This window comes from Galeopterus variegatus, unplaced genomic scaffold (assembly GCF_000696425.1).
Source record: "Galeopterus variegatus unplaced genomic scaffold, G_variegatus-3.0.2 Scaffold978, whole genome shotgun sequence".
Classification (NCBI taxonomy): Eukaryota; Metazoa; Chordata; class Mammalia; order Dermoptera; family Cynocephalidae; genus Galeopterus; species Galeopterus variegatus.
The window spans coordinates 275229-288491 of record NW_007727089.1 but is presented as its reverse complement, the minus strand read 5'-3'; the positions used below and the strand labels follow the sequence as shown (position 1 = coordinate 288491).

At 37.9% G+C, this 13263-nt stretch overlaps 1 protein-coding gene across 1 annotated transcript in view; it reads left to right on the top strand.

The window, feature by feature from the left end:
* Positions 1–13263, top strand: part of ESYT2 (extended synaptotagmin-like protein 2) — a 52651-nt gene that overhangs the window by 16443 nt on the left and 22945 nt on the right. The window contains exons 6-10 of the mRNA XM_008573971.1: positions 3259–3314; positions 6691–6811; positions 9083–9259; positions 10741–10823; positions 12539–12587. Coding sequence (XP_008572193.1) covers positions 3259–3314; positions 6691–6811; positions 9083–9259; positions 10741–10823; positions 12539–12587 — 486 coding nt within the window. The remainder of the gene's footprint in view (positions 1–3258; positions 3315–6690; positions 6812–9082; positions 9260–10740; positions 10824–12538; positions 12588–13263) is intronic.

Sequence of the window (13263 nt, the reverse complement as noted above, 5' to 3'; positions counted from 1 at the left end):
AAAAAAGAAAAAAAAAAAAAAAAAAAAAAAAAAATTTCACAAATTACATTTTCAGTTTTAAAAACGTTATAATTTATTTTTTAATGGTTTCTCTAGCAATTGGTCGTTCCCAGAGGGAGACTTGGAAATAGGTAGACTGTCACAATAATGGGGGCTGAGGCCACTGTTACCCTTTAGTGGCAGAAACCAAAGTGCTGAGCATCCAGTACTGTGCATGTTAGTCTCAAGCTGCAAAGGAGTGCCCCACCCCAGGGCCCAGAAGCCCTACTAAGAGCTCTGCAAATTATGTGTAAGCAAATAGCAGCCAAGTCCTTGCTCTGCTTAGAAGCAGATATGGGCTAGGGCCATCTGCTGGTCATTCACATAGACAGACTTCAGAGCTGGGGAACGTCCCAAGGGAGATGAGTCACGGAAGGAGGGTTGTCTGCCAATGGCTTGAAGCAGAGGTGTCACAGTATCCCCTGCATGGCCATCCTTGACAATCAGTTGCTTCTTCCATTGGGGGTCGAATGAAAGACAGGATTTCATAGTTTTTCTGTTATCTAGTTGTGAAATCTCAAAAGCTACAGATAAAGATCACTTCCTGTCTTAGTTTTCATTTGTAAAACTAAAAGAGATGGTTCTTGGTTCTATGACTAATTATAGATTTGAAGACCTACTTTTTAAACCAGTTTTATATGTAATTTTGAAAATGTACATCTGTTTGGCTTCTTCTTTGAGCTTATTCCAACAAGCCTTTACGTTCTTACATAAAGCTTCTATGCCCTTTGCAAAGAGTAGAAACTCCTTCCTGCTTTTGATGCCTTTCATCTTTTGTTTTGATAGGCAGAAAGATATCTTTAAGATTTCTAAAGAGTCTTGAGGAAGTTTTTCTAGGTATTATGCCCACAAGAACAGTATTACTACTGCCCATTTATGGATATTTTACTTGCCAGCTTTGAGCAGTTTTTATCATTTAAAATTACTAAAAAGTACTTATTTCTGAGCCATGGTAGGCCTTTGCAATCTTTATGTAATAATAGCAGGCTACACAATATCAACTGGTCAAGTCACATCTTTTGTTTGTTCAGACAGACGCATACTTTTTTAACATAACAAGTAGAGGTCAGCCGAAACACACTTGATGATGTGGTTGTTATATAGCACCTTTATATACAATATGAAAAACAGGTTTCTTGTGGTAACCACCAGTGTGTCTTGCACTCTCTGTTGATCCCAGTCTTCCTGAGGAACAGCGGTGCCTCTGGGGAGAAAAGCTAGTGAATCAGCAGAATCAGAGAGTCAGTCCTGTTGTTCTGAGCTGTAATTTTGGTCAAACAAGCAGGATGTCAGCACTGGTGGTGGAAATGGCTTTCAGATTGCTACATGGAATAATAGAGTGGGATATGTGGAATTTCAGAACTGGAAGGGGGTTCCTTCATTGTTTTCCTCCATTTACTTTATACTTTTTTTTGGGGGGGGGGTTGATAACCTTGGACTAGTTACATTTGTCTTTTCCTTTTTTTTTTTTTTTACATTTTTATCCATAATACAATTTACTTGGCAGTTGAGGCTTTCTCAGCTAAAGCCAGTCTCTGTTTCACCTAAGTATTTTAATAGGTTCAGAAACACCAACTAAAAACAGCTTTATACTGACTTTTCTAAAGTCAGTCCTTGTCTCACCCAGGTATTTTAAGAGGTCCAAAAATTCTTGGAACCGTAATAAAATCCCATTATAACATAAATTTCAAGTATTCTGCATTATGTTCTCCACCTTGAAAGATGACTACATTAACAAATACTGTTAAAAGGCTTGTTAATTCTGTTTCCCCAAAATTCCAGGATAAAACAATTCTACTTTAATGCTATTAAGGCTATACTGAGTGGTTTTCTTGAAGTAATAAGACTGTGACATATAAAATATGAATAGGACACACTTAGACTGAGAGTGTATTTGTAGGAGAAATTATTTAATAGCATCTTTGAATTACATTCCCTTTATTGTTCTCTTAACTGTAATGGTCTCATCTAATTTTTATTTATAAGCTTGCCTGCCTCCTTCTTTAACAGAGTATCCCTTTCCTGGAGTCTGTGTGGCTCTCCCGACTCCTGGCTCAGACAGTGCAGTCACGACATAGGCATCTTCTCATGAGGGTGTCATGCAGGCTGCCTGCATTTTAACTTGAGTTGGTACATTCTTATTTCCAAGTAGATTTGTGATCAAGGAAAACCTTCAGAACTAAATGATAACATCCAGTTACAATGTCCTTTTAAATCTTAAAGTTTCCTAACATGCAGGTAGGTGTCCTGTAAGATCAGGGTACTTTGTTGTGCTAGGGAATATCTGTTCCTTTTAGAGTTCTGAAGAGATTCTCTGACCTAATGGTACATTTTCCCTACTAGTGATCAAAGAGATTGCCCTCGACTTGGAACCAGTCATTTCTTAAAAATCCCTGGTTCCTTCAGTGGAAATGTACCTAGAAATCATAATCAGGGTGCTGGGGGTGCTGGCTCCCCCTGGGTGGTTGTTGCCTCTAGGCATGTTCGTCGGGTAGACCTAGGAAAAAACATTTCTTCCAAAGAGGGGGAGTTCATACAGATATTTGAAATTCAGATTTAAGATTAATTACCTGTTTATCTCCTTCCTGATTTTTATATTTATATCTCATTTATCTTATACTAAAGAATTTTTCTTATGCTTTCAGAATTTTAAAAAATTGTTGCTTTTTTGTTTTGTGTTAAGGTACTACTTCCTAACTGCCAGATGGGCCTGTTTTTAATATCTGTTTTTGGTGAAGGTGTGGAAAAAGGACATTTTCATACACATTTGGTGGGAATGTGAATTGGTACAGTATTTTTGGAGGGCGCAGTCAGGTCCTATCAACATTAAAAATGAACATAAATCTTTGACCAAAAATCCCAGTTTTTGAATGCTAGTCTGCTAGTGTATGCAAGAATGTGTATGTAAAAGCATGTTCACTGAATCATTACTAACAATAAAAGAAATTGTGAATAGATAAGTGTTCATCATAGAATTTGTACGTATGTTATTGTATGATGTTACTATAGAAAACTGTGGCATTATCAGAAAATGAAAACAGAAGCTGGTCTCCATGCACCAGCAGGGACTGAAGTCCTCAGTCTGCTACAAAGTGGGAAAAAGGTGCAGGACAGGAACGTGTACTCACTTGCTTTGTTTATAAAGAAACCATGTGCATTTGATTTGGTAATTAGAAATAGTTTGGATACTTAATATTTTTGCCCTTTTTTTTAAAACAGCTTTTAGAAATTAACTGGACAGGACTGACTAATCTTCTGGATATCCCTGGATTGAAGTAAGTCTATGTCAGGTCCTGTAACAGCTAGCTTGTTGGTAACGTAACGCGCATTTCAAGTGTCATAAAAATAACATGAGAACAGATAAGACCTATGTGCACCAGGTAGAATTACTGCCTTCTCAGTAGGCTCTCATGAGAAGTGTGTAGAGAGCATAGTTGGGTTTTGTTCTCATAAGCACTTGGGAAAGTGGTTGTGTCCTAGTGTGCTCAGGTGGAATAGTTTCAGGAGTGCTTGAGACAGAGTCGCCACCTTCATTTGCTTTTTGTTCACGGCAGGGCTTCCTCCCAGTCTTGGTGGTTTAGAAAAGTAGCAACCTTTAGTATCCTGTAAATTAATTTTTAAATTTGTTTTTTTTAATTTTCCTAGAAACAATAGATAAAACCTTAAACATGAATATGTGTTTCAAAACTGACCCTTTCCAGGTTCTTTCTGAGCTGCGGCCACCCCTTCCCTTTCTGCTCTTGCTACCTTTATCCATTCATCCTTGAAGGAGCAGGGCTCAGTGTGGACCTAGTAACCTACAGGACTCCTCCAGGAGTCTGGGTGTGAGAGGGAAGGAACTTGGAGTCACTTCATTAATCTGTAGCAATCTAGTGTCTGAAAAATGAGAAAAATATCCCATAACAAGCACCTGAGACCATGAAGGGCACATCCCAACTGTGAGAGAAGTGAAGTCATCTGGTTGCATCACAGTCCGTCCATCTGAATGGTGGATGGGGACTGTTTGCAGCAAGCCTGTTAGTCACCACCAGACAGGGAGTTTTGAAATTACAGCTTTCTAAACTTGCTTTTGCTGGCTTTACCATTTTATTTGGAGGTTTAAATGCATTACTTACTGGTTAAAGTTACATATGTTTCTAGTGTATATTTCACTAAACTGTGGATATTTTTTCCTAAAATAGCTTTGAAATTAAGTTATGAATTTTTTTCTATTCCTTTTTATTTATGTCTCTGAAATTGCCATTAGAAAGAATTTTATTTTGTTTCATTATTAGGGAAAAATTAAACTACTCTGAGCCATAATCATAATAAAAATCTTTTTTCAGATTGTGATTCACTGAGTTATGAATTTTTTTCTATTCCTTTTTATTTATGTCTCTGAAGTTGCCATTAGAAAGAATTTTATTTTGTTTCATTATTAGGGGAAAATTAAACTACTCTGAGCCATAATCATAATAAAAATCTTTTTTCAGATTGTGATTCACTGGATTTAGAAAAATACTGTTATCTTTAAAAGATCCATGGAAAGTACAACTTTAAAATATACATACATGCCTACATACATACACATACATGTATAGCTCCATTTTCTTTAATAATTTATTTGTAGGCAGGTTCTTTTCATACAATAGTAGCTTCTAGCTATTGTTTTATATACAGATTATATATATATATATAATATAAAAACATATTCCTATACATTCTGTATATATATATCATTAAGAATATATATGTACATATTACATAGAAATACACATACACCATTCAAAAATAGGCTATCTGTGGTGTAAAAGGGATATATAAAAATTATAGGTAATTGTATATAATAAAATATAACATTATTTTATATAAATTTTATGTAAAGAAATGTAATACGTATATACTTACATAAAATTGGGGCTACTAATTCTCACTCAAAGACTTTCTATCAAATCACAGCTGTAGCAGGCCCGATGTTATAAAAGTGAATATTCAGTAACTCTGACCCTAACATAATGAAATCTTGCCCCAAGCTTTATCACATGAACCATCCACATGCCGTCTTCATTGATTACAGAAAGGAACCCGAGATACATAGAGTAGGAATGATGCCTGGACGCTGGCCTGTGCCATGCATTTTGGCTAGTGGAGAGCTCTCCATGGAGCGTTGGAGGTGTGAGAAGGGATGGGAGTGAGGGTAAGGCAGGAGTACAGGTGATGAGCAGGAAGGCTCCGAAGGGCGAGCTAGGAAAGCTGGCATTCCTGGGCATCAGGCCAGAAGGGCTGTGCCGGGGGGGGCGGGGGGGACGACACATGTCACAGCAGCAAGAGAACTCTTTAAAACATTTCAGTCATCAGGAAGGGGTTTCCTGTTCCAACAGATTTTTCAGTATAAACAAAACCAGTGTTTTTTTGGGAAATGCCAAAGGTAAGACTGTGCTTGATATTAAAGCTTTGAAGGACCATTTAGTACTCCTACTTAATGAACATACAAGTATATCCAGTGTCTGCAGCTTAAACCCTGTGAGCTTCCTTGGAACTATTAACAGTCTGCGTAACTGACCAGTTCATAAGTAGGGTACTGTTATGTGTTGTTTTCATTTTGGGGTTTTTTTTAGTCTTTCTCATATGAAAGGTCCTTAAGGTAGGTTACCATATCTGGACATTGCATGTGGACACCTGTCTTGCAGTAGGTGCTCAATCATTATTTACTGAATGATGTTCATCACTCCGAGTGATATTTTTATATGTATATACCTTACATATCTATGTTAATAATTTTAACATCTTAAAAATACTGGCAAGAAGTAAGGTTTCAAAACTTCTCAGTTCAGGTAAAGGTGTTCTATAGCAATGAAACTTGCATTTATATATGCTTTCAAAAGTACTACCACATACACATTATTTAATTCTCACATTGCCCTAAAGGATGGACACAAAATATACTAAAAGTACATTTGTTCCTTTAGCCTAAGCAATTTTATTCATATTACTGTGCAGTGGTGTATAGTATTTCAAAATTATTAAATTATTTAGTACCCCAATAAAGTGTTTGATAATGTGTGAAGAGAGAGCAAACTAAATTCTTTTACTTTTGGGAGCCAGTCTACAACAATACAGAGAAATTTAATATGTATATAAACACAGAATGGGTTAATGAGTGTTTGTTGTATTGTTCTCTGCCCTTTTATGTATGTTTGAAATATTTTATGTTAAAAAAAGAAAGTCAATGAAATATGTCTTAGTTATTCGGTATTAAATCTATGATGAAGTTATGTAGAAATGTATGAAATGTTATTTAGGAAATTATGGTATGTAGCTAGAATCTCACCTTGTGTTCTAAGAATAAAATCCATATCATGGTCACCATAGCAGTATAACAGCTTGAGTATTGAAATGCTGGTTTTAAAAATCATTGGGGCTGGCCAGTTAGTTCAGTTGGTTAGAGTACGGTGTTATAACACCAAGGTCAAGGGTTCAGATCCCTGTTCTGGCCAGCCATGAAAAATAAAAAGACAAAACAAAAATAAATAAATATCGTGTTGGAGAAATTAGACAACTCTTACCCTATAAATTGGATATTATATCATGTTTGTGGTAAATTTATTGTTAAAGGCGATAGCAAGTATTGGTATGTCTGATATTTTATTCTTTTTACCTCCCAACTAACAGTGGGTTATCAGATACTATCATTTTGGATATAATATCAAACCATCTGGTGCTTCCCAATCGAATCACCGTTCCTCTTGTCAGTGAAATTCAAATAGCTCAGTTGCGGTTTCCTGTACCAAAGGTAAGCATGTCTTGGCATCCATTAATATTTACAAACAGGTATTGAGGATCTTTTCAAACACTTGGTGTTCAAAAGGGTTTTGTGACCTCTTGTATTCCTCCTGACCACTAACTTGCTGCGTGTATCTTGATGCTATAACGTAGTTTGTCTACCACATTTCTTCAAAGATGTACTCCTGTCCCTCTGACCCTTACACTTGTCACAGAGACTTCAGGGCAGTTACACCTCAGTCATGTTCCTCAAAGGGGCTAACGGAATTAATTCTGCAGATGTTATTGCAAGTCATAAACGACAACTTAGTTATCTCAGAAAGCACATCTTTGCACTTGTTTTTTTTTGGAAATGTGACAGCTCTCGGCAACAAGCACCAGTTTTCCCAGCGATCATAGTGAGAACTCTGTATAATGATTTGTATGTTTTCTCTCAGACATTAGAATATGGTTACCTCTGGAGGCATTTAACGAGTAACACAGTAGAAGAAGCATTTATATAAACAGCTGGCCTGGATAAAATGGAAAGAGCAGAACTAGGTTTGAGTCACAGCTCTTGAGTTTAGTGGTAGCTTTGCTTTTGTGACCATGTTAGTTGTCATAGCTGGGCCTCATTTTCTTCATCTGTAAAATGGGGATGATACCTGGAACACAGAGTTGGGTTACAGATGTTGGTGTCACCTTCATTGGAGCAAACTAAACTGCTTGCAAAGATTGTAAGGACTTGCTAGCCAGGAATATGAAATTCTTTCTGCTAGTCATGGAAAGGATGGTTGGAGTGATTGATCTCTCGTAGGTTAATGAGAGCTTTTAAACAACTTGGGAATTGGATCTCACATCTTTTTACTCTGTCCCAACTTTGGACTCCAGAAGTCAGGTAAGCAATACTGCCATGGTATTGTCTGCAGTAAGTAGTGATATCAAGGCATACAGGACTATTTTTATTTTTGTTTCTTGAAGTGGAAGTATTTTACTCTGTCCCAACTTTGGACTCCAGAAGTCAGGTAAGCAATACTGCCATGGTATTGTCTGTAGTAAGTAGTGATATCAAGGCATACAGGACTATTTTTATTTTTGTTTCTTGAAGTGGAAGTAGATAACTTTTCCCTGATACCTTTTCATTTTATTTTTGTTTCTTGAAGTGGAAGTAGATAACTTTTCCCTGATACCTTTTCACTTTTTCTGGTTGAATTAGATCTCAGTATTTGTGCACAAATCAACAAACATGCATAAGCATCCCTGTATTTCTTAAGAGTAACCATACCTATTTATTTGATGCCCAGATGAGTTGTGTTGTTGGCATTCAACAGATTTAATGTGACACTACATATTAGAAAGGAATGTCTTTTTCCCTAACCTGTGATTCTCATCTCTGAAAATGCAGGAATTCCTTTATATGTAGAAAAGGCTTACGTGGCTCCTTTGCTACATAAGCCTTTCATGCTCAGAGTACGAGTGAGCACCTGAGCCTGCCTGGATCCAACCACCCCAATTACATTAAAAGTCAATGCCATTGAAAGATGTTGCCAGATTATCTAAACTTTAGACATATGAAAATATAAACAAGAATTTTTTAGTTTTTAAAGTATGTTCGTCTATACAGATGCATGTCTTTCTATGCTGATTGTGTCAGGAATATCACCCTGTAATTTTTTAGGGCATGAGGGAAAGGACTATGTTTAAAGTCTATGAATAATATATGTTTCAGTTTCAGTTTCATCTTCTATAAAATAGTTTTAATGACAATATTTCATGGGATTGTTTTAAAAATTGAACAATGTAGTTACTGCATATCAAGCGCTTAGTAACAGGTCTGATACATCCTATCATATTAGTTATTACTTACTGTAGTACCACAAGGATTGTTTAGTGACCTACAAGGCTCCATGTCATCAGCCCTCTCAGGATGAGCATGGTGCCCCACTAGGACCCCTGCACTCAGTGTTCCCTCAGCCAGGAAGACTCTCCAGGTGTCTGTGTGACACACTCTCCTGTCTCTGTGCAGGTGTCTTCATAACAGAAACCTGTCTGTTCTCCTGTCTAAAACAGCACCACTCAGACTCTGTCACCGTGCCCTGCTTTTGTTTTTCTTAGCACTTGTCACCTGACCTGTTACGCACTTACCATCTTTCTCCCCTGCTGGGATTCGCACTGTACAGGAAGAGGGTCTTTGTTTTGTTCTGTTGCCTCCCCCAGTTCTTAGGACAGGGTCAGACGTAGCTGTGTCCCATTCTTGTCAAATGAACCAGTGAATGATCTAAACACTTGTTCTTCTTTTTAGGGTGTTCTAAGGATACATTTTATTGAAGCTCAGGATCTTCAGGGGAAAGATACTTATCTTAAGGGACTTGTCAAGGGAAAGTCAGACCCCTATGGAATTATTCGAGTTGGCAACCAAATCTTCCAAAGCAAGGTTATCAAAGAGAACCTTAGTCCAAAGTGGAACGAAGTGTTCGAGGTAATGTATTGTGTCCACTTATGTTGCTTGGCTGGTGGACTGAACCCCAAGCTGGAATGTCCTTGGTCTGATTCCATTCCTGTCACACAGGAGTATGCCTCATTCAGACCATCATTTAAGTTTTCTTTGCCATCTTTAAAAAGTATTATACCTTTTTTCTCTACCTCACAACATTCCTATCATGCCAGCACATAATATTTTAAACCTTAGGGCTGGCCCATGGCTCACTCGGGAGAGTGTGGTGCTGATAACACCAAGGTCACGGGTTCAGATCCCTATATAGGGCCAGTTAGCTCACTTGGGAGAGTGTGGTGTTGACAACACCAAGTCAGGGGTTAAGATCCCCTTACCTGTCATCTTTTTTTTTTTTTTTTTTTTAAAGGGGTTAAAAAAGATTTTAAACCTTAATTACAAAATGCTATCACAATAAATAATCCGCAAAATATTTTTTATAATGTGAATATCCTGTCTTTTTAAAATTTTTAAATGTTACCCATGGTTATTAAGACACAAACACATACAAAAATGAGATTAATTATATGCTGTCTTTTCATATAATAATCTGGACATCTTTACACGTCAGTAAATAGAGGTCCACATGATTTTTATTTTTTTTATTTTTTTTTTCCTTTTTGTCTTTTTTCGTGACCGGTAACGGGATCACAACCCTCGGTGTAGTAAATAGAGGTCCACATGATTTTTATTTATTTTATTTTTTTTTTCCTTTTTGTCTTTTTTCGTGACCGGTAACAGGATCACAACCCTCAGTGTCGCGCCCGCACCGCAATCAACCAGTGAGCAGACCAGTCTCTATATGGGATCCGAACCCTTGGCGGGAGTGCCGCCGCACTCCCAAGCACGGCACTCTACCGAGTGCGCCACCGGGCCGGCCCAAGGTCCACGTGGTTTTTAATAAGCGTTTCAGTGAACAGACACCATCATGCACTTACCTAGAGAGAGTGGTTCTTTTTGTAGAACCACTGTGCTGAACAGTGGTGCAGTTCATTCTCCACCAGCTGCCCATCCTCCACTCCTTTGTTAGTCGGTCTCTTGCCCATTTCTTACTCTCTGCATTGTGATAAGTGGATAACTTGTGGTTATTCCAATGGTAGCATCTGAATGGAGCTACTTCAGGACTAGAGTAATGGGTCTTATATCTTTGATCTGTCCTACACATTGGTCCTGACTTATGGGTGACATCCTGTGACCTTGTTTTGGAGTAATTGAACTTGACCCATTGAGATGTAATCTGGAATAACTAGAAACAAAAACAGTAAATTGTTACTATGTGGCCAAGTATTTCAAAGTGATCTCCCAGTCATCAAGAAGTACCCAAATGTGTACCCAATAACAAAATGTAAGTGCTTTAAAAACTATTTACTGCTAGAAAAAAATACATGGTAATATTTGCTTTAATCATTGTACTCAATAGATGAGTGTATTAGTAAAAATGCAGTAACTACTAACCATTAATTTTTCAGGCTTTAGTCTATGAACATCCTGGACAAGAATTAGAGATTGAGCTCTTTGATGAAGACCCAGACAAGGATGACTTTTTAGGAAGGTAAATAAAACCCTTTGTAGCTATTGGAGGATAGCATAGGTCCACTTTTTTTTTTTTAAATCACTCTTAAAAATATGTTTTAAAATATATTTATGTGTATATGTTATGTATATTTGTAAAGGGCTCTTACATATAACATTTGTTTCACCTTAGATTTCTTAAAACATTTTTATTCTGAAAAGGTTTCACATTTTAGGGAAGAGAAACTTGTATATCTGTGTTGGTCTTTACAGTGACCACTAGCCACGTGTAGCTATTCAAATTAAGTTAATTGAAGTTAAATTAAAAACTTTTTCGGGCCGGCCCGTGGCTCACTCGGGAGAGTGTGGTGCTGATAACACCAAGGCCCTGGGTTCAGATCCCACATAGGGATGGCCGGTTAGCTCACTGGCTGAGCGTGGTGCTGACAACACCAAGTCAAGGGTTAAGATCCCCTTACCGGTCATCTTTTAAAAAAATACCGGTCATCTTTTTAAAAAAAAAAAAAAAAAAAAAACTCTTTTTCTTAGTTGTACTCTCCCTGTTTAAAGTGCTTTCAATAGCTAAAGCAAAACCTACCCCCTGGGCAGAGAGTTCTAGTGGATACCTTTGTTCTGGATTATAAAATGAATTTTTTAACTTTTTGGATTTGTTGGGTTTTTATTTGTTGGGATATAGTAATTTACATTGTGCCTACACATTGGGAAAATAAATATTGATTTTTTTTTTTTCCTTCAATTGAACAACTCGTATAGCTAAAAATAATGAGCTTTTTAAAAATATACTTCTCTGTAGTCTTTGTGATTTAACCTAATTATTATTTAACTGCATTTGTTGTGGCAAAGAAGATTAAGGGATAGATGACATTGAAACGGTTTGTGCTTCATCAAGAGTAGCACTGTATGTTATGTCATGGCTTCAGAATGCATGAGACCTTGTGAGACAACTAGCAGTGACTGGGAGATCTGAAGGACAGTGATCATCAGATCAAATGTGCATTCCAATAAAACCAGTGTATAGATTGGATTGTCATGGGTTGAGATTGGCCAGTGGCCCACCAGTTAGGAAACGGTTGTTATAGACAGCACTGAGACGTGAGGGTCCACGCTTAACATACATTGTAAGGGCACAGAGGAAGGGAAGGGTGACAAGAAAAGTAGGAGTAAAATCATCTCATCTTAGTCATTTCTGGGTTCGGGGGGGGGGGTGCCATTCTTAGGATTGTTTAAGGGGAAATTGAATGGGCTTTTTCCTAGATATACTGAGAGCTAGGTGTCCACGAGACACAATGCAGTGTAGGTCTAGAGTTCAGGAGCAACTCTGTGGGATGGAGGTGAGTTTTATACTTCAAAATGCGAGTGACTGAGTCCAGAGCGGTGGTTGACAGCACCAAGGGGAGTGTTTAAAATGAGAGGGTTGGAATATTTTTGAACATTTTTGGTGCATGCTTCTTTGTGGGGAAGACTAGGTTTTTTTTTTAACAGCTGCAACCTCAGTTGGGCCAATGTCAGTATTCTGACCTCATAGAAACCTAGCCCTACTCTTTCCCTTATGTCTCTTGACACTCTTGGCGCAAACTGGAGGAAGCTTTTGGAGGAAGAGTCTGTTTTTTGATAAACTGTGTAGCATTTTGTTGCATTTCTGGAGTACTTTTTCATAGACAAATACTTAAGTTTATTTCATTTGTAAGAAGTGTTTTTCTATGTTCTAAAGTTGTTGTATTATTATTTCTATAGTCTTATGATTGATCTTATTGAAGTTGAAAAGGAGCGCCTTTTAGATGAAGTAAGTTTTCATTTAGTATTGGTCTATTTGATAAACATTGACTCAGTGCCTATTCTGTGCCAGAGGAATCATGAACCACCCACCATCACCTACCACACAATGCACGGACCCCAGTTAATATTACAGTAACATTCGTTGCACAGATATCAGGAATTTAGGCCTTTTAGTAAGAGCAAAGTGAAGGAAATTAGAGTCAAATCAGATAGTATGTACTGAGTGGGCAGAGAACGTAGAACTGACTTTATTACAGACAGGCGTGTGATCCCTTGTAGGAGTTAGGACAGAGGCGTGTGAGAAGCCCACTAATGATGGAAAGTTTCATGATAGTTGGTGTTAACAGAGGACGTGGTACAGTACAGGCAGTGAGACTTAGCATGAGAAAGGTATCTATAAAAGCACTGGGGATTAACAGCAAGAGGACACTACTTCAGGGACCAGCCCGTGGCTCACTTGGGAGAATGTGGTGCTGATAACACCAAGACCATGGGTTCGGATCCCATATAGGGATGGCTGGTTAGCTCACTGGGTGAGCGTGGTGCTGACAACACCAAGTCAAGAGTTAAGATCCCCTTACTGGTCATCTTTATTAAGAAAAAAAAAAAAGGGGGCCGGCCTGGTGGCGCACTGCTACAGTGTGCCGCTTGGGAAGCGCGGCAGCGCTCCCACCGAGGGTTCG